The following is a 26,559-nucleotide window of genomic DNA, read 5'->3' as shown; positions in this document are numbered from 1 at the left end:
TTCCCTGGAGTCATGAGTAGGATGAATGCAGGACCCTGGGGAAGGCTCAGGTCTGAGAGACAAGAAAATTAAATCAAGGAGAGACACCAGAGAGCAGGCAATTAAACCCTGCTGTGTTCGCAGTACCACCTTCCCTGGAGCCTCACCTCCTGGCCCTCGTTTCATTCATCTCAGCACTTGCTATTCTCTGCACCAGGCTGCTGTGTTTAATGCTTTGCCAAGATGATTGTTTGTCTGTGTGGATGAGCTGGGAACAGCAGCAATAATCAGTGCTCTTCATTAGGAAATTACATTTGAGAGTCCTGGTAAGGGACAGAAACCGATTGCTCCCTGCAGACGGGCAATTCCACATGTCTTGTGCTAAATTAACCTGAGTTTGTAGCAAAAGTGGGACCTCTAATTTCTACCAGTGGTAGCAGCAGCAGCAGCAGCTGTAGTGAAGACAGGGACCAATGGACTTGGGTTTTGCCCTCCTACCTGCTACGACCCTGCTAAGAGCTACCTAGGATGAAAACCCAGCCGGGTGAGCCTGGTTTCCCAAAGTCTGATGCAGAGGCATCATTCTGGAGGTGGTGGCCAGCATTCGCCAGGTGGCTCCCAGCCAGTAAATCTCAAGCACACAATAATGATGGTAGTGGTGCAGGGAAGAGAGTTTCAGCCCCCTCCAAACACTGAGCAGGTGGAGCGGCTGGGACCGGGGGGTCCTCACTGAAGGAGGAAAGGATCCGGAAATGTGTGAACAAGCAACATGGAAGCAGGCACAAACAGAGCCATACACCAGGGGCCGGGTCAGCGCATGCTGTAAAATGCCTTGAGTGCTCAGGGGTGGACCACATAGGTCCCAAAGAGAGGAACAGGACTGGGAAGAGCCTGCCAGGCAGCCAGCACAAGACAAGCCTTGTCCTCCCCGGTGTCTAGTATATCCCCAGGAGTCACCAGACGTGGGTGACAGAACATTTCTCCCACCTGGTAGCCAACGCAGGCTCCACGGGCAGGGGAAAACTAGCTTCTGTTTTCTGCGGTAACAGGCCCTGTTAGGGTGAAAGGCTTGTGCCGAGCCTGCCAGTAAGAAGAGCTCCACTGGGTGCACCTGCACAAGACGCTGTGTCGCTAAAGCAAATACTAAATGACCGTGCAGTGTAGATGCGCCCAGATTGGAGAGGCACCAGCTGTACCTGCTGACCTGCTTGGCGCCATAAGGCCAGGCCTCAGGATGTGAGCCCAGCATCTTAACTGTTCGGCTCTGTGCTCTGCACCACCAAACTTTTGGGCACAAATTAGCCCCTCACCCCCCTGAGTGCTACTCTGTTCCCCTTCCCCTGCCTGATCTGCTGCTCTGCTTTCTGCTCCCTGCTCTGTGCTCCCTGTCCCCTTCCATCCCGCCACATGCCCCCCACAGCGGCTGCCAGTGCCGGTTGTGGAACAAGTGTCGCAGGCTGGCCACCCCTGCTCTACAGTTTGCCGTTCCTCCCTAGTCTTTTGCCTCCTGGCTCCTCTCTTCTTTCTTGCCCTGCCCTGCTCTGCCCCCCAGCTCCAGGCTGTACTGCTGGGACTTCAGCTCTTTCTGGGGTCCCTGTATTTATCTTGCCCTCTACACCTACCCCATTCTCCGATTCCTGCCCCAGCCTCTGGATTCCTGCTCCCAGCCCCTCAGGAAGACATCCCACATCCTGGCTCCCACTTAGACTAGAGAGACTAGTGCCCAGGGAAGTGCAGACAGGCTGAATTAATGCCTATGCTAATTATACCATGGCATCAGGCCACATCTCTGACTCTAACAGCCCACTGTTTCATGAAGCAGAGCAGGGTCCTGGAAAAGACCGTCCCCTCCCACTTCTCCACAGGGAGAAAGGGAGTGCTGCTGGAGGCACTGAGTACATTAGGTGCTTCACCATCCAGGTTAGTGTTTGGCCCTCGGGGTCTTTCATTTGGGTTAATAGCTAGAAACCATTGGCCCCAGCCCCCATTTTTTGGCCATGTGCACAAAAAACATTCACAGCCAAGGACAGAAAATGAATCCAGTTGAACGCTTGGACTCTCTCCTGATGAAGGATGCTGGGGCAGGAATCGGAGTGAATGGGGTCTTTGTAAACACTTGAGAGGCAGACACTAGGCTACGCGGGATCGTCCCTCTCAGGGTAAAACACCCATGGCACCAATATTCTGGGTAGACACCCCTTTCTGTTCTTTCTCACAATCCCAGTGAGTCCAGTGGGTCTGTGGGCCCCAAACTGCTGCCACTGACTTTCTGGAGGATTAAGGCCCTGTCTTGCCTTCTACCTGGATGTGCTGGACCGGCCCCGGGGGACTTGGGTTCCTGACTTTGTGTTCCCTGTGCCTCGCTCCTCTTAGTTTTCTACCCCCGATCCTCACGCTCCTCTTCTTCCCTCACTGCTAGGTCTCCTGTCTTCCCTTGCCCCGCAGCAGTGTAGCTGACCAGCTTATGACAGGAGATTCAGATGTGGTCTTTAATTGATTCCCAAGCCATCTCAGTCCTTTCAAAGGCTGGCAGAGGCGGGAGGCATGAGGAGTTTATCATGGTCTCGCACCAAAGCCAAGAAAATTAAAAAAGCATATCATCTGCGTAAGCCGCTCAAATAGCTATCGTATAAGGCTGTATCCCTATGGCGGGGACTCGGTGTGCCCTCAAAGAAATGCTACAGCTCGTGGTGTGCAATAGTGTATTAAGGCCTGGAGCAGAAATGGGCCCTGTCTGCACATGGGCCCAGCTAACGGCGAAGAAAATCAGATCTAAATCTTGGATCTCGTTCAGGCCAATATTTGTTGGCTTAAATCCAAGAAAATCCAATTTACCTCAGTACATCTGCTTCGACTACAGGATGGTGTCTTTCAAACTACCAGTATGAACCCGAATGCTGAGGTGGCCACGCTACAGAGACAGCCATACAAGAGAAAGGAGTGGTTACAGTGTCTAAGGACCACTCTGTTTCCCTATCAAGCACATCTTAGGCATTAAGGACTTGACTTTCAGAGGCACTGAGCACCTTTGGGTCCCATTTACTTCAGTGGGGCCTGGAGTTACTGAGCATTTCAGGGCTTTCCAGTGGGGAGGAGTGAGTCAAGGTGTGAGGAAGAGCCTGATCCCCAGGGGGTGAGTGGAGACTCCCGGCTGGTTCACATCAGGGTGAGCAAAGCAGATCAAGGCCTCACTTATCTCGGTGGATTCTTTTGGGGCTCTCGGTTTTGCAATGTTGTTGCTCCACAAACAACCCAGAGCTCTTTTCCTCTTTCCTTACCTCATGGCTTCCTCTTACACCCAACTCCCTTTCCTCTCAGCAGCTCTTTCATCATCCTTCATGCTCTCCCCCCTAGCCAAATGACAGGTGCTGCAAATTTCGCAGCGGGAAGGTGAACAAATAAATACCTGCTTGTTTTTTTCTGGCTACAGAGGAGACCTGACCTTGGCATTTCCTGTACAGGCCATTTGAAAGGAAAGTCAAAGTGCTCTTTAATCTTTCTGCTGATAACATTCAGGAATTCCACAAATACGGACCAGACGCCCCCACCTCCTCGGATCTGTTTTCCCCAGAGCACTTGCACTTTTTCTAATGACAAGTGCCAGGAAATCAAATGTTGCCCAGTAAGTGAGTCTGGCCAGTGCAAAAGAGCTCAACAGACACTGCTGCCTCTAAATGGGCAGACTGTAATTGGGTAATTTGCACTTAGATGTAGGTCATTTGACTTGATATTATGAAAAGAATATTAACCCTGATTGTCTCTAGAACTTGAATTTGCTCTGGTGTCATGTAGCCATGACAGAGTAACATGACAAAGACACAGAAGCCTTGGCAGGGAGAATGGGTGTCTCAGGGGGATTAGAAATTAAGGTACGTGGTCTTTCATCTCTAGAACATAGATCTGAAAGCAGGGGAGGTCTGCACTTTATAGCCTAACGTGTGCGTGTATGTGTGTAACACACGTGTTGTGGACTGAAACTCACTTCAGACGCTGATAAAGATCAGAATACAGCCCAGGCTAAGAGTGACTGAGAATTATTTCTATCTTATAACTGCCTCAGTGGCCATTTATAACAAAGCTACCAGATGAGTTAGGAGAGCAAAGCCAGAACACATGAAGGAGTGAGAGGCTGGGAAGCAAAAGCAGCAGAGAAGGCATGGGTCGTCTTCTAGAGAGGAGCTTGGGCTAAGTTTTGAATTTATTTTCAAACCCAGCACCAATGCTGCTGAGGGAACTCCTCACCGTCCCCAACCAATGCTCAGGAGAGAACGTCCAGCTGTGTGAAGTTTGGATTAGATCAGGGACAGGCAATTATTTCAGGCAGAGGACCGCTTACTGAGTTTTAGCAAACTATTGAGGGCCACATGACAGGCAGCTGGGGGCAGATAAATATTGATTTTCTAAATTTTTTAGGGGCCCTGCAGGCCGGATAAGAATGGCCTGGTGGGCTGCATCCGGCCTGCAGGCCGCATTTTGCCCACCCCTAGATTAGATCCTAGCTTTCTGGGGAAGTTAGGTCTTACAGGTTTGAGTCATTTATTAAGAAGGAACAAATTCTTTGTCACCAGTGCTTTACAAAACCCTTAAAAAGCAGGGGCTGAGTTCAGTGCCTAAATACCTTTGGGCCCTGCCCCGACCGGCCCAGAATCTGACTCATGGGGAAACAGCTCCAACAGAGCAAGGCTTGGAGACCTTTCCGTGAAGAGGTGGGGCAAGACATGTGCCTTAAAGCAGGCAGTGAAAGCAAATGCCTTTAAGTTATCCCAAAAGATCCCTTCTTCAGATTGCTAATTGCTAGAAACCATTGACCCCAGCCCATGTTTATTAGGCTCGTGCATGCAGAACATTCAGAGCCAAGGACAGAAAATGAATCGGTCATGGGTAAGTGACTCAGCCCAGCCATCCTCCTCTTGCCCCTGCCTTAAGTGTTTCTACTCTCAGAGGATTCAGTTTTGTGTCAAAGGAGAGAGGCAACCCCACTCAGCCATGGCTCTCTGGACTCCTCCGTTTCTCTTCGGTGCTCTCATCTTTTGGACCACAGCTTTTCCCTGTGTTGCATTTCCAACAGGAGCCCCAGCATCAGCCTGCAAGACAATGAAGCCTATTCACTTGGGGGTCCACTCCCGGCCACATCCCGCCCCTTATGAGTTGCAGGTGTGGGCACACTCCTTCACCAACGGACAGCCGATTACTGGTAATGTGGTTCAGACTTCTTAGCTGGATTTGTGATGTGCCTTATGATTGGTGACTTGGTCATAGTCCCCTGCCTTTTCCATGCTGCTTTATGTCACAAGACAAGGGGACTTTTATTGGCCTCCCTCCCATCCTGTTTTCTCTCTGAACTGGAGAATTTCTATTTGTTGAATGCTTTTGAGAACATAGTAAAATGGGCAACAAGCAGCAGGCAAACTTGAGAACTATGTGTGGGGGAAAGCCTCACAAAGCAAGCTTGAAGAAAAGGAAAGCATTTCTGGATTGCAAACCAAGTGAGCCACGATGTAACAGCTGGTTTCAGCATGTGCAGGCCTCACTGTGCTATTGCTGCGTTGACAATCGAGTGAAAAAATCAGGTGAATCTGTGATGTCTAGAGGAAAGCCTCTTGCAGGATTAAGTCCATATACATATCAGAAGGACCTTTAACAGGTACCAGGCAGCTCAGAAATCAAACACTGATGCAGGGTTGTCACCCCTTGGCACAGCTGTACAAGGGAGCAGTAATCAGAAGTTGTTAACACCCACTGGTTCTCTGTGAAAAGGCTGGTGGCTGGGCGAGGACTGGAGGCAATGGAAGTCAGTGGCAGGACTGGGAGCGGAAGCCAGGGGTCCTGACTCTGAAGCCATCTGCCCCCTACTCATCCTGCAAGTCTACGTGGAGTTGCTTGTCTAGGGTACTGTAGAGCATATGCTGGCTTTCCCTCCTGCCTCAGTCTCTCACCCTTTCTTCACAACTAGCATTCTCTCTCTGACTCCCTCTGCCCCCACAACAGTCCTGCTGCATCCCACCTGGACTTTTCTTACCAGTCCCTTCCCTCCGGGTCTTTTGCAACCCTTGGTCTCATCTCCTCAGAGCAACACTTCCCCCAGGGCATGGAATTTAAGGCAGGAAAGGAGAGAAAGTCTTGGCTAGCTGCTCAGAAGCCCCAGGATTAGCACCCAGTGGAGAACCAGCTGAGAACCCTTTCCCTGCTTATAACGCACCCACTGTTATACCTAGACAGAGTGGTCTCTGCAGTCTGGTTACACTTACATTAAATAGTTCTCTCCAAGGGATTTTAACGGCTCCTGTTACCACTGTAAAGAAACCCATACGGTCTCTGCAGTCTGCCTGTAAGCTAGGGAAGTGATATCGTCTCTTGCAGAATGGAAAGATGAGGCACAGGGAGATGAAGAGACATGCCCAGAGCCATACAGGACATCAGTTGCAAAACAGGGAATTCAACAAGGGGCTCCAAAGTCCCAAACCAACACCAGCACCTCAGGGATATGTTTGCAGACAGAGCTGGAGTATTTAAGTGAGGACTCAAAGCTAATTAACACTGGAGAAAGTGGCATCCCTCTGAACAACTAACATGCAGCAGATGCGTTTCCTGTCCCCAGTGCAGGTTCTGGGGCTGGAGTACCGAGGACTGCTGTTGGAGGCTCGCATGTTTGGCTCCACTGCTGCACTTGGCAGAGCCCCCCTAATAACACCCGGTTCTTACAGGTGAGCTAGAAGCATCTCCTCCACCAGGGTGGTTTGTGGAATAAAATCTAGAGAAGGAATCAGTCTATAAAGGCCAGAGACCCACGGAGCTAGACTGGGTACTCAGTTGTGTGGGATGGTCTGGCTGGAGTCACACTCCACAGCAAGTGGCCTGCTCTGCCCCCAAAGGCAGGAGAATCCACACAGCTGTAGGACAACCTGAGTAACTCTCCCCTCTCCTGCAGCTGAGTATAAGCAGCCATAACTGGGAGGACTGCCAAGGGTATGCCGTCTCCATTGCTAGGTGGCGTCGATGGGGCTGGGTGTCCTGGCTTCACACTGTTTGGTGTCCTGTACAGGAATTGCACATGGCCACTAAGGACACTATTGCATGGCTTGGTGATTGTGCACATGCTGACTGACTGACTGGGTGCATCTACACGTGTCCCTCTGGTGCCTTTGTTACTGTATTGTCATTTAGTACTTTTGGAAGTGCTAAATGATGGTGCAGTAACAGCCTGTACTGCACCGTGCATGTGGCGCAAGGTTATTTTTACCTGCTATGTTGCCATAGCAACACTCTATAATAAGGCATGTCGCTACAGCAATGTACCTGTGTCACGGTTCTTACCCGCAGATGCTATCTATGTAGCTGTAGCATGTTGCTACGGTGATGTAGCATCACGTGTAGATACACCCACTGCACACTGAAATCACAATGGCCTCTACATCTGTATACCTGTGGGGTGTGGTTGCCCTTTGATCTCCCCAGTGTCACTGTTCTGGGATGAAAGGATCCCCACTGACACAGCTTGAGCATAGTGGGAGCAGTTGGATCTGTCAGGACATGTTGTGTTGCAGGTCTGTTTCCTGGGCTTCTGTGAGGGCAGGGGAGGTTATGGATAACAGCCCAAACTCAGATTTTTCACATGCAAACTGTAAGAGCAGGTAAATCGTGGGACAGTGTTTTCTATGCATGGTGTAAACAACGCACTGATGGATTTCCCTTTCTTGGCAGTGCTCTGGGAACCCACAAGGAGCAGTCACTCATTCTAACATGGAATTAAAAACAAGCTTGACCACATACACTTGGCTGCCCCCAAGCTCAGGCTGCCCTCCATTCATTGCATTCATGTAAGTGGCTTTTCTGTTACTCCCCCTCTTGCAAAGTCCCCTCCCCCTCAGGCACACAGCTCAATCATATTTTTCCCCTTTCTGTATCTGTACAGTACCAACATCTCCACCTTTTATGACCACATTAAAGTAGGATTTTCAAAAGCACCGAAGTGATTCCAGTGGACAAGTTCTGTTGATTTCCAGGGGTTTCTGCACCCCAGTCATTTAGGTGCGTTTGAAAATTCCACCTATGACACACTAGAGGAACAATTAGCAATGAGGTCCCCAGAAAAGCAACAGCTGTGCATGACTAAGACTGATTAATTCCCTGAGAGTTACAACAGAGACTGAAGTAAAAGAACCTGCTATACTGCTAGAGGAAACAGCAAAAGCTCCTGGAAAAAAATTGTATCCTGCCCTCTTCTGGGGAAAGAAAAATCTTTAGCTATCAGACTGACAGCTCCTTTCTGTGTGTGCAATGGAGTGGATTTTTTTTTCCTATGAGGTTAGGCATATGCTACTACTTGCTAATGAATTTATGATGAAACACAGGATGCTATGCAGAGCATCTCCAATAACTATAGGAATATTTTTGGAAAGCTGGGGAGGGGTCTTTCCCATTTGTAGTCATTGCTTTATGCTTTTTCCTTTTGAACAGAGCAACTGTGGCGCACACTCATGAAATCTATTGGCTCAATATCAAATCCAAAGTACTATGGAGAGGTGAGTAATTACTGAATGTGTCATTACAACGTAGGGCAAATGTCCATTACTACAAAAGGGAGTTATATAGGCATTAAGTAGCACTGGTGTATCAGAAATATAGGGGATACTAGTATTCTATGTGCATGTCTTCTCTGAAATTGTTTTAATCATGCCCTCCCCTTCATTACCTTATAGTTAAGCTGTATGTACTTAGCTCTTTTTATTCCTCTTCCTGACTTATATACTTCTGCCCCCAATATCCTTCCAGTTGTATTAGCATGATATCCAGACCTCTGTGTAATATTCCAGGTATCCTGAGGGCATGATCCACTTGTTATTGATTTGCCACTGATACTGAGCAAATGTGAGTTTTGGATACAAAAAACAAACAAATTAGTTACCACATTAAGAGGCAATTCTCTAGCTCCGACTGATAGGGATTGAAAGGGAAATTTTTGCATTAATTCCCACTGATGTTATATACCACAGGTATATCCACAACTCAACAGAACAGCAGCCCCTACTTTTGTTTCTGGCTAGTCAGAAAACTTTCATAGCCATGCTGAAGGCTAAATGATGCATTTTAATCTCTTGGCCATATTGTTCTAGGACAGAGGTTCCCAAACTTTTTCTTACTGTGTACCTCTTTCCAGATTTACCAGCTGCCCGTGTACCCCCACCAGTATATTTTAACCCCTTAAAATGCCAGTTATTATTACAACGAAAATTAAAACCGCCATTACCCCCCTCCCCCAAGATGACTTGCATACCCCCATAGGTATGTGTACCACAGCTTGTGAACCCCTGATCTAGGACAAGTCACACAAACTTTCTGTGGTTCCACCCGTGTCTTAGGTGCCCATACCTGCATCACCATTCTTTGCAAAAAATATCTTGTGAATGCAAAGGATAATTCAAAGTTCATTGTGTTCTGTCCACTGCTTGCTTACTTTGCCAGAGGAAATGCAGGGATAACTGACTGAGAAGCAACTCAGGATTAACAGGAAAAGAAAAAACCTCCCTAAAGGTCCATATTAATTGCTTTGCCATTGTCCCAATTATATATCCCAAACTAGTTATAAATTGAAGTTAATTTCCATTTCTTCTCCAACATACAGATCCTACAGCTACGTGCGGCAGTGAGAAGTTTACATGGACAGCTACCACTGTGATAATGTTACTTTTCCACCTGCTGCTTTTGCTTAGCTGCATTTAGTAACCCACGGAAATTAAGAGTATATCTTCAACAGCTAAGGACTGTCACTGTTATTGGTAGCTAATTTTAATTGCTTCTATAATAAATACACTTTTTAAGGCCTCAGCTACATGTAAAAGTTGTACCAAAGCTCTATTATAGAATCTCCTAATGTGGACTTGTTTAACTTTTTCCATGATCACCCTAGGAACATCATAGTGCTATGTGAAAGAATAAGTTTAACTGTGTTGGTTAAACCCACCACCAAAATAATTATAACAATACTTAACCAGTGTGTAAACTGGATCTACGGTTAAGGTTGAGTGGCAAGAAGCCCTAGTGAAATTTCCAAGCATCCAGGAATCAGGCTTGCTAAGAAATAAAATCAGTAGAGTGATTTTTAACTTCAGTCTGAGAATAATAAATGTTACAAGATCACCACTTTCTGTCTTTGAGCAGAATGTGTCTGAGCAGATGAATGCTAAGAGTATCACTACACTGCTGTATGTTTTGTTTAAAAAAAGGGGTGTGAAACGAGACATATTAGAGTGTAATCCATGAAGATACCTGTTGTAATAAGACAGACATCAGTCGTATTGCCTAGATCAGGGGTCACCAACCCCTGGCGCCTGTGCCAGAGCATGGTATGTGAGGCCATTTTGCTGGGCATGCCACAGCCAGCCCAGGCTCTGTGCATCTGCAGCTGACCATGGAGCCTGAGCTGCTTGCAGCCAGGAGGCTGCAAACAGCTGCACTGGGCTCTGGAGCCTCTGTGGCAGGTGCACACAAACCTCAAGGCAGATAGTGGGGGAGGGGCCTGGGGCAGCATAATCCTGGCCCTTCCAGCACTAGTGATGGTGCCCCACAACCCAGTGCAGCTGTCTGTAGCCTGCCCACCAGCTGCTGCAGCTGCCTAGAGCCCGGAGCTCTGCCACTCCCCTGGAGGTGCATGTGCACCAGCCACTGCCATGGAGCCCAGTGCAGTTGGTTGCAGCCCTCCTCCAGCCTGGGCTCTGGGCAGCTGCAGTAGGCAGCAGGCAGTTTGCAAACAGCTGTGCTAGGCTCCAGAGCACTGGCACTGGCTCCATGCTGATGGCAACTGCACACACACCTAGGGGCACAGGGTGGGGAAGGGGCCAGGGCAGCGTAACCCTGGCCCCTCCTCTGCTGTCTGCCTGGGGGTACACATGCAGCCACCTCCAGCAATAAGGATTGGGCTCCTTGCAGCTCCCCCATAGTTTGCCCCTGGCACGCCAACTTGAGGCATGGGTCTGGAGTGGGGTGTTTTTAGCATTATAGCCAAAGAATTGCTGCCCCCTGACCTAGACTATGCTATACTCCCACTTTTGTTCCTCAGCTTTGTGCAGGCTAGTAATACATTCACATTAGTAAGTAAAGCTGTACTCCAGAATTTCTCAGAGGTGTAATCATTTCATGTATTCAACTAAAACAAGCAATGCCTTCCCTGCTGCAGGATGCATTCATGCCAACTTCCCCTTTTCAATATGGAGGATCTACAGTTGCTTAGATCATACTTGGCAATTAGTGTACAAATCAGAAGCCAATACTTGTTACAAGTCAAAACTCCTGGCTTTTATCAGCATTACAGCATCAATAAAGCTTGTTTTTTTTGGGGGGGGGAGGGGAAGGTTGAGTTAACATTGGTTTAATTGCCTGTTAAAACTGTAGCAGAAGAGAATTAATTAGTTTATGCCTATATCTCTTTCTTAGCAATCTTATCCTCCACTAACGTGTGGCAAACATGTCACAGACAGACTGTAAGGCTGGAAGAGACCTCAGAAGATCATTGGGTCCAGCCGCCTGCACCACGCAGGAAAGATAACTGGGCTCAGATGACCCCAGCAAAATGACTGTCTTAGTCTCCTCTTGAAGAAGTTGTCAGCTAGAAGAACATTTACAATACAAACTCCGTAGTCTCTTTCCCCTGCGCATCCTTTTCTTCCATAAGACCTCGCACACCTATTCTGCAAGGCTTATGAACAGATGCGATACTTCCGCCTCCTCTTTTGAAAACATCATGGCCACAAGCGCAAAGACTGATTCCTGTCCATAGGTTTGCATACAACATATAAAACACACCACCTCATGTAGACACGTGTATTTATTAGAACGATACTGCATTTTATGGTTCTTCTGTCAAGAAGCTCATTTCTTAGTCTATGTTCTCCAACCCCTGCAAAACAGAAGAAAATATGTGAAGCCTCCCAATGACACATCCCGCCCCCCTTCCCTGCGCACCCATTTGCTACTTTCACTCAAATCACCAATCCCAATAAATCCATGGGACTGTGTACAAGTTGGGCTCATTTGTGTAGCCCAGGCCCCTGCTCCGGGAGGGATCCTCCCCGACTAGGCCCCCCCATAGGTCTGCACACGCCGTGCGCTTGCTCCGAGGGACAGTTTTGAAAGGACCTAAAGGGGGAGGGCGAAGAAGCGGCCTCGCGGCAGGCAGGGGTGACATGGAGCACTTGCCTTGCTGTGGTGGTACGTGTTCACACCCGACACGTAGCGGTCCCGCTCCATCAGCGTCCACTCGAAGGGGACCCGCGCCAGCCGCTTCTCCTGTGCACGCAGAGGGCAGGGCTGAGCTGTGCCGCCCGCCCATGCCCGCCCCCAGCCCCAGCCCCAGCCCCAGCCCCACCTTGCCGCCATTGGCGTAGCGGTAGAAGTAGATGAGCGAGATGCCGGGAGTCACCAGGCACAGCCACGTCATGCCCGCGAAGGGCAGGATCTCGTACCACATCGCTGCGTCCCGCCCGTCACCAGCACAGCCGCCGCCACCCCACGATGCACCGCGCGACCCAGCAGGCCCCGCGCGGAGCAGCCCGATTGGCTCCGCCGGGCTGCGGCGTCGCGCTGCATGCCGGGACTCCTCCCTCGGAGAATCCCGCGAGAGCGGCGGCGGCCAATGGGCGCGCGGGGGCGTGGCCGGACCGGCGCGATGAAGGAGGACAAGGAGAACACCAGGCCTAAGGAGAAGCGTGGGGCCCTTGCGCCGCCCGCCGCGCCGCCCCCCGCGCCCGACGCCGAGCGGCCCAAGGAGAAGAAGGAGACGCTCAGCAAGGTGCGGCCGGGACCGCGGCCTTGTCGCCCGCGCGCCCGCCCCAAGGGGCGGCTCTGCCTGCAGCTGGGGGGGGGCTTGATGGCGTGTCACCGGCCTCGGTTATCGCGCGCTTCACTGGGGAGTTGTGTCATGAGTGCGGCCGGGCTGCGTATATAGCGCGGTTCTCTGAAGAATTGCATGGCGTATGCTGCCGGGCTGTGTTTATTACACGCTTCGCTGAAGAACCGCGTGACGTACGTGGCCGGGCTGCGCTTATTGCACGTCTCATTGGGGAACGTGGTCTCCGTTTATCGCATGCTTTTGCCAGGGGGTTGCGCAGTGCGTGTGGCCAGGCTGCGTTTATTGCGCGCTTCCCTGGGGACTCGCGTGACGGAGCGGTTGAGCGCAGGTGTGAGGGCCCTGGCTTCTGAGTCAGAACCTCCTCGACCCCCACTGCCGGCGGCCGTGCGCAAGAGGAGGAGTGGAACAAGCCCTGGTCGGGCCGTTGCTCTGCCTTTTGGCATCTGCTGTCTGCACCGGTGTGACGCAGGCCTATTTGTTGTGCTGTTGGGCACGAGCCTGGGGCAGGGATGGGTGACATGGTGGATCTGCCCAGCAGCTGGGCTCCGTTTCCCAGCAGCCCCTGCCCACGTGGCTGGGGCCGGTCCCTGTGGAGACCTCAGCAGCTGTGATGGCACAAGGCTGGGGTTGCCATGGAGACCAGCCTCAGCTGCACTGGCAGGGTGCACAGCGGGGCAGGGGGCTGCTCTGGAGCCGCTGGGATCTTGTGGCCAGGGTAGCTTGGTCCGGGGCCAGGGCAGAGCTGCAATCTGCCATCTGCACACTGTGGGCAGGGGTGTGCAGGTAGCGGATTGTGGCTCTGCCCCGGCTCGGGACGTGGCTGTCACCGTTGGAAGGAGCCAGGGCAGAGCCGGTATCTACTGCCTGCACACCCCTGCCTGGAGCATGTGGGTGGCAGCTGGCCCCGGACTGAGCTGCCCCCACTGCAAGATCCCAGGAGCTCTGGAGCAGCCCCTTGCCCTGCTCTGCCTCATGCCCTGCCAGCTCAGCTGGGGCCGGTCTCCATGGCAACCTCAGCCTTGCACTATCATAGTCAGCAGCTGGAGCCTCTGGAGACCAGCCCCAGCCACGTGGGCAGGGGCTGCTGGGAAATGGAGTCCACTGCCAGCTGGGTCCGGCCCACAAGCCAGACATTGCCTGCCCCTGGCCTAGGCCCACTAAGTCTTATTATAAGCCTGCCAGAAGAGTGAGGTCACTAATGGGTGTGACACAGAAGACTGGGCAAGAGGGACCTATGGTCTAGTCCAGGAAACGGCAGTTATTACGATCTAATGTGTGGCAGGGGCCTCAGTTATGGACGTTGCCTGAGGCTGCTGCCGCAGGACATTTCCCCCAAGCCTTGCGTGGACCATGGTTTTGTTATCATCCAACATCTTGGGTAATGAGCTCAGTAGAAACGGAGGGGAGATGGCATTATCTTCTTACCCTGTCTCTTTTGTTTCCCTCTCTTCCCACCCTCACCCCCCCCTTAACCCCCCCCCCCCCCCCCCCCCCCCCCGGCATCCCTGGGTCAGGTTGTAATTCGGCGCTTGCCTCCCAGTCTGACCAAGGAGCAGCTCGAGGAACATCTTCAGCCTCTGCCTGAACATGACTATTTTGAATTCTTTGCCAATGATTCCAGGTGCATAAAGTTTGGGTTTGAGGTGGGAGGGTTGTTTTGTTTTCATATAACTAGACTAATCAGCAATTCTGTCCAGCTTAGTTTCCCCTCATGTTGCTTGTTCTTGTCTCTTGCAGTTTGTATCCTCACATGTTTTCCCGAGCATACATCAACTTTAAAAACCAAGAAGACATAGTACTATTCAGGGATCGTTTTGACGGTTATGTTTTTGTTGATCACAAAGGCAAGTACTCAAAATGTGGTTATATACTTAATATCTTTTGACTTGTATATCAGTGGCATTAGGTGAAACATAGTTACGCTGAGGTAAAAGAGGAAACAGATTATTTACTCTGTATCATTTCCTTTACAGCAGTTACCTGCCTGGTCATTCTTACCCTGCAGTAAATGAAAGCTTAATTATCATGCTTTAGCCCTTTCATAGGTCCAGGCATCACTTTTGAAATGCATACATTTTCTGTGGCTTTGAACCCCAGTAATTCATGTAATCTTTATGCAGTAATATACTGAATCTATGCAACTTAATATGCTTGCCATTCAGAAGAAACCTTGAAAAAAGATTTGGGCTATTACGCATGGATGTTACATTCTACCGGATATTGTCAAGATTATGGATTATTTTTTTTCTCCACCATTACTTTTAAAATATCACCTTCTGTTTGCACAACGAATGAAGTAGTACAGGGGGAAAATGGGGCATGACCATAATGCATAAATATGAAATTTGATGGGCATCCTTACTACTAACACTTCTGAGTGCTAGTCTTTGCAAATTTAGCATTCATATAATGCTGTTTTTCAATGTATTCTGTTTACAGTCTGTAAATGAAATATCTAGTTAGATGTTCTAGGGTTGCCTGTTTCTTGTAAGCATCTATCCTAATGTAAAATAGTGGCAGATATTTAAGTAATTGTGTGTTTTTTATTTCTGGGTTTTTTCTTTTCCATGTATAACAGGTCAGGAATATGCTGCCATAGTGGAATTTGCACCATTCCAAAAAGCTGCAAAAAAGAAGAGTAAGAAAAAGGATGCCAAAACTGGGACTATTGACGATGGTATAACAGCTAGGGTTGTTTGTTTGTGTGTGTTTATAAGCTGCTGGATATACATGAGGCAGAACCATCTTACAGCAAAAATGTGAATTTTTTTTTTACTATGTAACATTAGCATCACAAGAGAATGCTTGCAAACTTTAAACTTAACAAGTATGATACGTAACTTGTGGAAAAAAATATTCTCCAAAATGTCTTCAGAAGTGTTACTGTGGTGCCTCATGGCTGCAATTAAAGGTCATGATCCCTTTGTATTAAACAATATGCAGGCAGGCAGTGAAAAGGTGGCGTTTGTCTCAAAAGTTTCTCTAAGCTCAGTGCACTAGCAGAAAAGCAGGCAACTGTAAACTAAAAACACAATTAGCTTAATACGGAAATCATGGTAGAGTATAACCTCACATTCGTTTTTCAAAAATCCAGCACTTTTTAAAAATACACTACATTGGGGGTTTTCAACCTTTTTTGACCAGTGTACCCCCTGCAGCCAGTTGCGGACCAGTGGGGGGCAAGAGTAGCAGCAGCCATATGAGTGGCGACACAGGGTAGTGGATGGTAGTGACAGCCGCCGCATGCAAGCTTCCTTCCTGTGTCCAGCCGGACAGGTAGCACCAAGTTACGCGCTTTCCGTGTTTCAAAAATCCTGAATTTTCAAATTTCCAACAGGTGATAAGACCCAAAGATGCTGGATTTATAAGGTTATACTGTATAAAGAAGTTGAAATTTTGCATTAGAGTTGCAATTAATTGCATAATTTACTAAACATAAGAGGAAGTGTGGTTGCTGTCTCAGAGTGTACAATTTAACTTGGCTAATAGAAGAAATACGGGGCTGTAGTTTATTGAAGAACTGTGTTAAAGAAAATGCAAAATGTCCATTGCAGACTTCCAGTAGAGGGCATGCATGTGTATTTTATGACTCGTCAATCTCTCTCCCCAGACCCAGAGTATAAGAAGTTTTTGGAAAGTTACAGTGCAGATGATGAAAAATTAACATCTACTCCTGAAACGCTACTGGAGGAAATAGAAGCAAGAAACAAAGAGCTAATAGGTATGAAAACTACTAGCTTGTAGACATGAACCTCTTTCTAGAGCATGGAAAGATCTACATGGTGCAGTATTTCCTGAGTTTGCAACTCTTGTATGTTGAGTATTCTGTATTCATTTTTTTTTTTTTTTTTTTTTTTAGAGTTAGTATCATGAAAGTCTTGGACTGCTTAAAATGATAGGTCTCTCATCTACCTCATGGTTCTATGTACAGATATAAGGTTTTTGATAAGACACAGTATTTACTTTTTGGATTTTTTTCCCCTTTAAGCTAAAAGAACAACTCCTCTTCTGAACTTCTTGAAAAATAAGCAGGTAGGATTTTTCTATATATTCTACATAGAATTTTTTTCTTCCTTGCTTCTACAGAAATTGTGTATACACAGTGGTGTCTTCATAATTTTAGCGTTTTTGGGGGGGTTCAAGATGGATGGCAGTGCTGTGTGTAGGCCAACTATAGCCCTACTTCTGCTGTACAAGCTTGTTAGCAGGCAAAAAATGTAGTGGGCACAGGCTCTTAATCTAATGATTTTATTTGGAAATAGGGTGTAATATTTTGGGAGACCCAGTTAGTTGTTATAACTTTTAAACTGTTCAGAAGCCATTTTCAAATTGCTAAAGTATTCACCTCAGACTATGCTGTGAATGACTAGACTTACCAAAGCAGTCTTGGTTGCAGTGAAATACCATGCCTAGTTAAGTGCAACTGTGCAACTGGCCAATCAGATTCTGTTTTATATCTGAATTTTCTTTTTTTTCCCTAGAAACCTACAGTAATTTTGTATTTAATTCTTAATGGTGGGGAAGTCATAATAGGGTATGGGTGATCTTTCAGCTTAAAATCCAAGTTTATCAGTTACTTTCTCTCGAACCTTGACCCTACAATTTTTCAAGTTTTAGGTAGTAATGTTACTGAAGTTTACCATTCCTTAAGAGTTAGATACAGGTTTTATATTGGTATATTTTGAAGAATTTTTCTATCATTTGTGGACATTTTAAAAGGAATTTTCACTTCATATCCCATTTCCTTTTCTTTCCCACTTCAGAGACTGAGAGAAGAAAAGAGAGAGGAGAGGAGAAGGAGAGAACTGGAAAGAAAAAGACAAAGAGAAGAAGAAAGAAGAAAGTGGAAAGAGGAGGAGAGAAGGAAAAGAAAAGAAGCAGAGAAATTGAAGAAAGTAGAAAGATTTCCAGAGAAAGAAAGGGACAAATCAAAAGATGAACCAAAGATTAAGGTATAGGACGTTGAATTATTAGAGAGAATTTCTCCCCCATCCCATATGGAACCTGCCTTACAGCATCTCTAAAAGTGTATGCCTTATATTAACCTAAAAATAAAATAGAATTTAGTAGTTGTTGGTGATTCCAATTTCATAACATTCGAGCTTATTTTAAATATACTGAGGATTTTCGTGCTATATTTGTTATTTCCTGTGTCTTGATAAATATGAAGAGTTTGCATGGTGTGACTTAAGCATGTGTTTCCTTTTTCCCAAAACATATGAGCTTGGGTCTTGGTTGTGTGTATGATTTCTGGTTTGAACTTTTCTTTTTCTTCAAATTGAAAACAAATGCTATTGTGCAGCTGGGTCACAACTTCCTCTGTAGACAGCACAACCTGTGAGTCTGGAGTGTGATGGGTAGGTAGTCACAAGAATGCATACATCTTGCATGACATAGATTTTAGTTCAACTTACAGTAGTTGAGCTATAACGCAGAGCAGTGTAGGATTGCAAGGTGTTTTTTAAGAAAATAAATTTTGCATTTTGTACGTAGCTACTTAAAAAGCCGGAGAGAGATGAACGCGATTTGGAGAGAAAGGAAAAGTCCAAGAAACTGGAAAAAGAGAGGGAGGAAAAAAACATCGCTACCCTAAGTACTGCATCAGCCAAACGATCTGACGGAGAGGCAAAAGAGGAAAAGGCAAAAAAGTAAGTTCTCCAGTGCATATGCAGCATGTGTGACTTGGAACAAGGCTTGTTTCTAGAGTACATAGTGCTTATGTTTCCTTATCATTAGAGTTCCCAGAGCAGCACCAGGACCACCCCCCCAGTTCTGATATAATTTGTGTGGGGTAGTGTTCCCAGGCTTGACCCATAATACAGTAATTTGGAAATCAAAGACATTATCTGTGTTTAACTCATGGGCAGTCTGATGCTTTCTACTAACTGCAGTCTTTACAGGAGGAGAGACCCCACCCTGTCTGTCTGAGGCCTGGGTTAAAGGGGTATAAACCACCTCTGTGTAGTCCATGATCTGCACCAATTTTATAGCAGCTTCTTGGAGCAATAGGAGCTGTTTTGTATTTTCCAGCAAGTGTTCTTTCCTCTGCTGCCTCTGAAGAGAAATGGCAGGGGGCTGCAGGCTCTGCCCCTGCAGCTAGAGAGTTAGCAGCACAGGGTGGACAAGAGAAGGGTCAGAACAGTTCCTGGGTTCCAGATCATGTATGCCTCCATAAAGGTCAGAGTGAAGGCCAGCTACAGCATTAATTAAGCTTACAACACTCCCCAATGATATATGAATCTGTCAGTTCTCCCGTGAGTTCAGGAACTGAGGTGCAGAAAGGTTTAAGTGACTTCCAGAGCCACAGAGGGCACTAGACAGATATGGGATTTTCTAACTCATGGTCCTGCCCATTGCTGCCTTCATTATAAAGCATGATATGCTACTCTTATTTTTTTTTCCTCACTTCCCCTCCACCACTTCTCCCCCTCCCATTAGATTTTCCCGGATATGACTGGGCTTTCCAGATGCTAACTTGTACATTTTAGACCGTTAATATCTAGTAATACTGGTGCAGATTTGCAGCTGTAGCACTCCATTTTAATTATCAGCAGGAATCCTGGTTTTCCCTGATTTTTAAAATTTGTATATAATTGCCAATTCCCTGACGAAAAGAATTCTCAATTTTTTTTATTTTTTTTTAAATCCCATGACTTAAAATGAAAAGCCTGTTATTTCCACCCCTCCCAGGCCCTGCTTGGGCCCTCTGCCACCTCCAGCCCTGCTGGAGGGAATCCCCAGCTGCCAGGGCTACGGGGCCAGGGACCCCTGCCCCCCAGAGGAGGCAGCAGCTGCTGCAGTGGACCAGAGCCCAGCTTCCACCTGCCTACTGTGGGCTTGGGTGAGGTGGGGTGGGGGGGTAGCTTCCCACTGCTGCCCGTGTTTCCGGGAGGCCTGAGGGAACCTGTGCCCCCCAGATCTGTGCGTGGGGTGGAGGTAGGTGCAGGCTGCCCTCTATGGGCTTGGGCTCCTGCCGTGGTAGCCTCCCCCAGGGCCCCTGTAGCCTGGTGTGTGCAGCCTAGTGCTGCAGGGAACAGCAGGTCCACACAGGGATTTCCTCCCCACTGCCCCTCGCTCACCTGCGGGAGCTTCTCTCCAGGGTACCTGGCAGCCATGTACATGCACATGGCTCCCCTTGCAGGCTGGAGCTCTGCCAGCCTGCAGAGAGCTCATTGCAAAACTGCAAAATCTATGGGTTTCTCTGGTAAAATGAGAAATCCGTGTTTGCTTCCAGTAAAGGGTAAAATCTGCAGCTTTCTCCTCTTTTTTTTTTTCCCCCCCCCCCCCATGGGGAGTAGAAACAAAACCCAGATCCTGGATTATTGGATCTTTTTTAACTTCATTATCTGGCTTTGGTTTTTTGTTTTTGTTTTTCTTTTATCCAGGTCCGAAGATGAGTGTGGAAAAGACTACAGGGACCGGGATAGAGACCTTGAGAGAGACCGAGAAAAACTGAGGCGCCAAGATGATGACCGCCGCAGACAGAAAGAGCGCTTTGATAGAGAGAAGGTTTTCAGAAGAAAAGAGGAAGAGGTGAAGAAGGAGAGAGACTCGTTCAGAGAGAAAGGAAAGAAAAGTGATCTTATGGACTTTGCAAGTAATCCCGATAAATTTGAGAGAGCAACCAAAGATGACAAAAAGGAGGATTCAATTAAGAGAGATCGGATCAGAAACAAGGTGCTGGGTCTTTTCTAACATCCAGTGTGTGCATTTTATGACAAACACTCCTCAAGGGAAGGCTGGATCTATTTCTCTCCTTAGAAACTTTTTCTCCTTTATATAATTATTAACTATAAGGTTTTCCATGAAGCATAGGGAATATATGGTAGACTCTGTCAGCCTTGACACTGCTAAGCTGAACTTGATCTTGGAGAATGTCTTGCCACTTCATAGGAAATGAATATGAGTCCACATATTATTGGCCAAGTCCTAAACAGAAAAAAAAATCGATCAATATTTTCTAACTTTTACCAGCAGATAAATGTCAGCTTTTAATCTTCTAGGTGCCAGCAGAGAATCAGTAATGTAGGACCGCATTCTTGCTGATGCTGCAAGTAGGTTCATGGCAGAAAATAAATTTTCAGAAGTGATCTAGTGATGCAATAAACTGCTGGCTCTCTTAAGGATTCTCCAAAGCACTGTGCAGAAGCCGCTCTGGTAGAACTAGGAGAACTGCTAAGCTATGCAGTTCCTGTGCTAAGCTGCATGCAGTCACTATGCAAAATAGCCCTAAAGCATTTTTTCCTGCCCTCAAGAGTAACAGGTCTAGACCAGATGTAAATAAATCTATTTTGCAGCCTCTATGCAACTGTTTCATGTCCCATCTAAAAGTTTTTATTATTGAGGAAGAAAAGCAGAGTGTAAATTTTTTGGGAAAAGCTTTGACATCTGGATACAAGTCAAACTGAGCATCTTTTAAGAAGTCATCTTTGTGTGAACACTTCCAGTTTGTTGAAACAGTGAGATGCAAAGAGTGTAGGCATCCTGGGCGTACCATCTGTGCCATTCAGCTTGTACCTCAGCTGTGCTTTGAATAATTAATAGTCTTCTAAGTAGTCTGAAGTGGTCTGGCTCTTGCAGTGTTACTGACCTCATCCTGTCAAGGCTATAAGAATGACGGTGGTGCCTTGGCTGTTTTGACAATCTATTTATGTTCTGGTGTGTTTCAGGATCGTCCAGCAATGCAGCTATACCAGCCAGGAGCCCGAAGCCGAAGTCGACTTTGTCAGTATGAAGACAGTGCTGCAAAACCTTCAGATCAGGGAACAGATAAAAAACAGGAAAGCGAGACCAGTAACACAAAAGAGGAGTGATTAGCACATGGCCTTATGTGTTCTGTCTATCCGCGCAGCCAAAGAGGATGTCTACGCAATCCAGAAGTGCCTTCAAAGAGGAGAAGGAATGAAGGATGAAAAGGGGGCTTCATGCTGTTGGATGTTTCTGGTTCAAGAACCTCAGTTGCAGATTCAGACCTTGAAATGCATTCTCATTTGTATTTTCAGTTGCCCAGATTTATTTTTACAGCATAAGAGAATAGGGGAGAAGAAAACACTTGAAAGTGGGAGTGATTTGTGGCCTTAAGTATATTGATAAACATGAGTTGCAGTCAGGAGGTTGACACCCGGATCTACAAGTGGAGCTTTCTTTTTTTTTCATTTTTGGTTGAGCAGTTACGAGACCTGTTTTTGATGCACTTTTATAAGTAGAGCAAGCTGACCTCCTATATTGCTATGCTGTGTGGGGCTTGTGCCTGGACCACAATAGTTAACTAATAAATAGCATAATTCTTGGAGGTTCTTGGACTATGGTTGTCGGTGGTGGTCCAGGGAACCATACTCAAGGAACAAGACCCTGTAGGAAGTTTGGAAAGGAGCGAGGCTTCTGCTGATGCTTTCAGTTAGGGAAGCAACAGAAATTGATGATCTAAGAGGTTGAAGTGTATGGAGTTGGTTAATGCAGGATACTTCTTGACAAACCCTGAAGCAATGTTTATTTCTATTCAGCTCTAGCTGTAGAGAGTATTTGATTCTTTTCTCAAGCATTCCCTTTTGTTTTCTGTGTCTTTAAAAAGTAGGAAACTCTTGCCATTTCAGTCTGTGCTTCCTCTTTCTAGATGCACTGGAGTGTTATGTCACAGCCCAGAAAAGAAACGTTATCACTAGTGGCTCCTTTTGTGCTAGCAAATTTTAGCCATAGTTATTTTGTACTAAAACCAATAAAAACTGTGAGAAAAACACTGAAACTACTTTTGACTTCTCATCTTGCATGTTGCATAGAGCTGGCTTTATGTCATGAGCTGTATATGTGCCATATCAGAAGTTTCCCTGATGGTAAAATGTGGGTTAAACTTGTCATGAGTTATCAATAGGATGATCTCCTTCAAAATTTCCTTTGTATTTAGCTGGAAGTTGTACTGAGCGAGAACAAAGAAAGCTTAAACCAAGCTGGAGAAGGCTGCTTGTCTGTTCTACTGCTTCATTGTACCCTGACTGCCATAAAGTGGAGACAAGTTTGCTTCCCTTGTTTTCCCAGATGTATCTGTAGCGATGCAAAGGAAGAAAACTGATGTAATATTACCTGTGCTAGGCATAGACCACAGCTGCTTCTCAGTACTTTCTGATGATGCTTACTAACCATAACAGTCCAAAGCTCTCCTTTTTAGACGTAGCGTAAGGGCGAAGATATAATAAAAAATACGTAATACAAAACAATGGGTGGAAGCCAGGCAAATTCAAGGTAGGAACCAGACACAGCGAAGGTGGTTAATTACCGTTACCAACTAGCGTTGGAGTCTCATTTGGTTCACCCTTCCTGGTGCTGGAACATCCGCTTTAGTCGTGGGCAGGCTACTGTGTTTTGGTGGCAAGCCGGGTGTGCGGAAACCAGGGCGTGCATTAGGAGCAGCCCGCTGCATGCAGATTCAGGCGCCAAGCCACGCAGCCCGGCGGCCGGGCGGGGATCCAGGCCGCGCTCCCGGAGCGGGGGGCGTGACGGGGAGACCACCGGCGAAGCCGGCTCGCCCCGCGCAGGCCTGCAGAGGGCGCTGCGGCAGCGGCCGCCTCCGGCCGGGCACTGCGGTGCAGGGAGCCGAGGGGCCGCTAGGCGCCGCTGTCCCGGCCGGGCGGCCCCGCCCCCCGACTCCCATCAGCCCCCGCGCCCGCCCGCCCGCACTTCCTCTCGCCGCGCCGCCATTGCGCCGAGGACGCGCGCGCCGCACCATGGTAGGGTAATCTGCCGCCATCCTCCGCCGGGAGGCTGCGCCCGAGCGCGGCGGCTCGGCGCGGGCAGGCGGGGGCGGTATGGGCGTGGGGCGGCGGGCGCGCGCGGCGTGGGAGGCAGCAGGTGCTCCAGCCCCCCTCTCTCTCTCTCTCCCCCCCCCTCCGCCACTCAGTCGTCCCACAAGACCTTCAAAATCAAGCGGTTCCTGGCCAAGAAGCAGAAGCAGAACCGGCCCATCCCGCAGTGGATCCGCATGAAGACGGGCAACAAGATCAGGTAGGAGGCGCTGGGGCTGGGGCAGGCCCGGGGCGAGCAGTGCCCCGCGTGGGGAAGCACCATGGGGCACGATGTCTCACGCTGCACCCCTGTGGCTGGGAGTGCTGGCCGGCTCTGTGGAGTCGCTGGCGTAGGGGGCACCCTTTTAGGGAGAGCCTTCTGCTGCACCAGCCTGCAGCCAGAGCTGCGTGGGACTCGGCTGCCACGTCCAGCTTGCCGCAGGCGTCGAGAGCTGGTTGGCAGGACTGCGCCACTTGCCCCCGTCCTAGATCTTTCCCGTCTCATGCCCCTTGAAAGGGCTCGGCTTCCCGGGATTAACCATTGCTGCAGCCTAAAGTGAACAGTGCATGGCACTGAGGGGCTGCTGAAGGAGGGATGCAAGGGCAGAGGATTTGTAGCTCTGAGTCTTGTCAATGGAAGCGATCTCTCTTACAAGACCACCTAGATGTTTGCCCCCCCGCCCAGAAAAATATATGTGTATATAAAAAACAACAGCAAGTGTCTAGTTGGTCTAATAAAAGATATCATCTCTGTTACAAGATTTGATTCTTTCTGCCTCTAACATGGCTACAATCGAGATACCTGTTGATGGAAGTGGCTGATGGCTCTCGTTTGCGAGCACAAGCCTTGCTGTGTCAGTAAATGGCGAGTGTCAGTTGAGATGCATGATTAAAAACAAGTGAAAACCTTCTAGTTGGTACATTTGGTGCGTGTTCCTCCCTCACTTGCCTGGCCTAGTGCTGCAGGTGCATCTTTGCAGCTCCAGTGTGGATGCAGATCTGTATTCAGCCCTCTGTGGAGTGGGGGAAGGCCCCACTGTTTATCTTTAAGCCATGTGCAGAAGTGATCTCTGGGGTTTTGGCCTCCCGTCTGGTGTACTCATCCATTCTGTGCTTCCTGATCAGCAGCTAGGAGCTTTGCCAAGGAGATGGGTGCATCTTAAGACCACTTGTTACTCCAGACAGGCAGAGGGTAAAACAGATGGTTCAGGAGATGCTGGGGAGCCATTAGGTTAAACAAGGGATGGGTAGCCTGTGGCACGCAGGAGATTAGGGAGAGGACAGGCAGCATGGTGGCAGATAGGGCAGGAGCAAAAAGCAGAGCAGCAGTTGGGGTAGGGGAGGGTGCAGGGCTAATTTCTGCCAAGTGTGCTACAAAACTTGGCCCCCACTGAATTAAACACTGGTCACTTCGTTTCCTTTCAATAGTCCCATTTTACTTGCTTGTCCCTGTTACTAAGCTGTAAGTTTAGGCACCTTGTCCTGGTAGGGTTGCCCCCAGCCTAGAGGTTTGCTTTGCTTCAGTAAAAAAGACTCATGTGGAAGAAAAATAGTCACCATACTACAGCCCTGTGGAGATCAAGCCTGCTCTTGCTAGTTCTGGCTTCCATTGCCAGCATACTTGTTTCCCCCCCGAGTTGGATTTGTGATGAAAGCAAGAAGCCAGATGGCTGGTTTGGGTTTGTAGCACTATTTCTAACTTTTCTGCTTTTAAAAGCCACTCTGCTGTACCTCAATATTCCCATTTGTGAAATGGGTGCAGCAGGACCTTGCTGCCTGTGGTGTGGGCTGTTCAGGATTACTGTTACTAATGTGCTTTGTGCTACTTGATCATAAGTGCAAAATATTTGGTTTGGTCTTCCAGCCCTTGGTACATGATAATAATTAGTCCCCTGCCCAAAGCATTTGCCAAAGCAGGCTGCAATTACAGTGCTTCATTCTGTGGGAGTACTGCCATTTTTCCTGCTGAGAGTAATTCTGTTAATGTTGTCTTTGATTTCACCTATGCCTTGGTGAAACCATCAATCTTTAACATGTACAAGTCTGTTATTTTATAGCCTTAATTACACTAGTTTTTGAATGAATGCTCTAGTGGATTTCCTGGGAGAAGTACTCTTGTGTTCTTGTGCCAGAGTTGGCAATGGGAGTTTTTATTCTGCTAAAAATAGTATTGCTTGCTGATTACGTTAATGCCCCAGTCTGTTGCTGCCAGCTTCAGATGCATGGTTTCCTGAAAGTGGTGTGGTGTCCTGTGTGCCCGGGCTCAGTGCAGGTGTGCCTCCTTGGGAACTTAGACTCTTCTCAGAACGCTGAGTTTGTTTATGCTGGTTCTAATCTAAAAATCTCTTCCACACTTCCGCTTCCTTTAAAGATGGAATTTGAGTTATTTTCTGTCAACTTAATTAGCAAGTTGTCAAGCTTCTTACAGCTGGATGAATTCTGCCAGCTATTGTGTCAGCAGTAATACAGAGCCTCCAGTGTGCCTTGCTTACTAATGATGCGCTTTTGTTCTAGGTACAACTCCAAAAGGAGACACTGGAGAAGGACCAAGCTGGGCTTGTGAAAAGAAGAGACACTCTAATGAGAACTCTAATGGCACAGCACTCTGTTAATGACCACAACTTGCTAGAAAAAAAACACCACTGACCTACTTTGAAGGCATGAACCTTGTCAACTTTTTAAAAAACAAAATAGTCCCAAAACAGGATGGTCAGTGGCATTTTGGAACCGTTACAGCTGAAAAGTGATGCCCTGGTGTTCTATTAGTGTTCTTTTGTTCAACGCTCATATATGTATTGACTGAATTTGTATGGCATCTTTACAGGTTTGTTAATAAATATGAGCTTTCATGGTTTTGGCTGGCCTTATTTAAGACACCACAGTGTATGGAGGAGTGGATAAATCTGGAAAGTAGGAGCTGTTACGGGAGCATTCATCACTGTGGAAAGTAGTTCTGTTCAC

At 47.8% G+C, this 26,559-nt stretch overlaps 3 protein-coding genes and 1 non-coding gene across 5 annotated transcripts; 3 read left to right on the top strand and 1 right to left on the bottom strand.

Annotated features, from left to right (window-relative positions):
- Positions 1-11,782: 11,782 nt before the first annotated feature.
- Positions 11,783-12,526, bottom strand: NDUFA1 (NADH:ubiquinone oxidoreductase subunit A1). Its single transcript, XM_090060492.1, has 3 exons — positions 12,341-12,526; positions 12,172-12,261; positions 11,783-11,872 (listed from the first exon to the last, which is right to left on the bottom strand). The coding sequence occupies exons 1-3, from the start codon at positions 12,440-12,442 to the stop codon at positions 11,852-11,854; spliced, it is 213 nt and encodes a 70-aa protein (XP_089916618.1). The 5' UTR covers positions 12,443-12,526; the 3' UTR covers positions 11,783-11,851.
- Positions 12,527-12,591: 65 nt separating this feature from the next.
- Positions 12,592-22,565, top strand: UPF3B (UPF3B regulator of nonsense mediated mRNA decay). Of its 2 annotated transcripts, none has more exons than XM_090060490.1 (10): positions 12,592-12,763; positions 14,338-14,444; positions 14,561-14,667; positions 15,402-15,500; positions 16,434-16,544; positions 16,812-16,855; positions 17,587-17,775; positions 18,329-18,471; positions 20,209-20,500; positions 21,493-22,565. In XM_090060490.1, the coding sequence occupies exons 1-10, from the start codon at positions 12,608-12,610 to the stop codon at positions 21,634-21,636; spliced, it is 1,392 nt and encodes a 463-aa protein (XP_089916616.1). In that variant the 5' UTR covers positions 12,592-12,607; the 3' UTR covers positions 21,637-22,565. The 2 variants fall into 2 exon arrangements, with proteins under 2 accessions (XP_089916616.1, XP_089916615.1); XM_090060489.1 differs by having other exon boundaries at positions 18,317-18,471.
- Positions 22,566-23,235: 670 nt separating this feature from the next.
- RPL39 (ribosomal protein L39) lies at positions 23,236-26,451 on the top strand. The gene is made up of 3 exons (XM_090060324.1): positions 23,236-23,544; positions 23,715-23,818; positions 26,113-26,451. Exons 1-3 carry the CDS (start codon positions 23,236-23,238, stop codon positions 26,159-26,161), a joined length of 462 nt encoding a protein of 153 aa, XP_089916450.1. The 3' UTR covers positions 26,162-26,451.
- Positions 25,509-25,641, top strand: LOC149858078 (small nucleolar RNA SNORA69). The gene has a single exon (XR_016444041.1). It is a non-coding gene; the product is annotated as a small nucleolar RNA SNORA69 (small nucleolar RNA).
- Positions 26,452-26,559: the final 108 nt, after the last annotated feature.

The sequence above is a fragment of the Crocodylus siamensis genome, chromosome 8 (genome assembly GCF_052110815.1).
Source record: "Crocodylus siamensis isolate JL-2025a chromosome 8, ASM5211081v1, whole genome shotgun sequence".
Lineage (NCBI taxonomy): Eukaryota > Metazoa > Chordata > Crocodylia > Crocodylidae > Crocodylus > Crocodylus siamensis.
The sequence above is the reverse complement of the archived record's forward strand: the minus strand, read 5'-3'. Positions and strand labels throughout refer to the sequence as shown.

What these genes read in the sequence shown, in the direction of transcription:
- NDUFA1 (XM_090060492.1), bottom strand. Translation starts at nt 12,442, where the DNA reads ATGTGGTACGAGATCCTGCCCTTCGCGGGCATGACGTGGCTGTGCCTG. An exon ending in GCTACGCCAATGGCGGCAAG is followed by an intron (nt 12,262 to 12,340) that starts GTGGGGCTGGGG and finishes CTGCGTGCACAG; the next exon opens with GAGAAGCGGCTGGCGCGGGT. An exon ending in ACACGTACCACCACAGCAAG is followed by an intron (nt 11,873 to 12,171) that starts GCAAGTGCTCCA and finishes TCTGTTTTGCAG; the next exon opens with GGGTTGGAGAACATAGACTA.
- UPF3B (XM_090060489.1), top strand. Translation starts at nt 12,608, where the DNA reads ATGGGCGCGCGGGGGCGTGGCCGGACCGGCGCGATGAAGGAGGACAAG. An exon ending in AGAAGGAGACGCTCAGCAAG is followed by an intron (nt 12,764 to 14,337) that starts GTGCGGCCGGGA and finishes TCCCTGGGTCAG; the next exon opens with GTTGTAATTCGGCGCTTGCC. An exon ending in AAAGAGGAAAAGGCAAAAAA is followed by an intron (nt 18,472 to 20,208) that starts GTAAGTTCTCCA and finishes TCTTTTATCCAG; the next exon opens with GTCCGAAGATGAGTGTGGAA.
- RPL39 (XM_090060324.1), top strand. Translation starts at nt 23,236, where the DNA reads ATGCAGATTCAGGCGCCAAGCCACGCAGCCCGGCGGCCGGGCGGGGAT. An exon ending in GACGCGCGCGCCGCACCATG is followed by an intron (nt 23,545 to 23,714) that starts GTAGGGTAATCT and finishes TCCGCCACTCAG; the next exon opens with TCGTCCCACAAGACCTTCAA. An exon ending in AAGACGGGCAACAAGATCAG is followed by an intron (nt 23,819 to 26,112) that starts GTAGGAGGCGCT and finishes CTTTTGTTCTAG; the next exon opens with GTACAACTCCAAAAGGAGAC.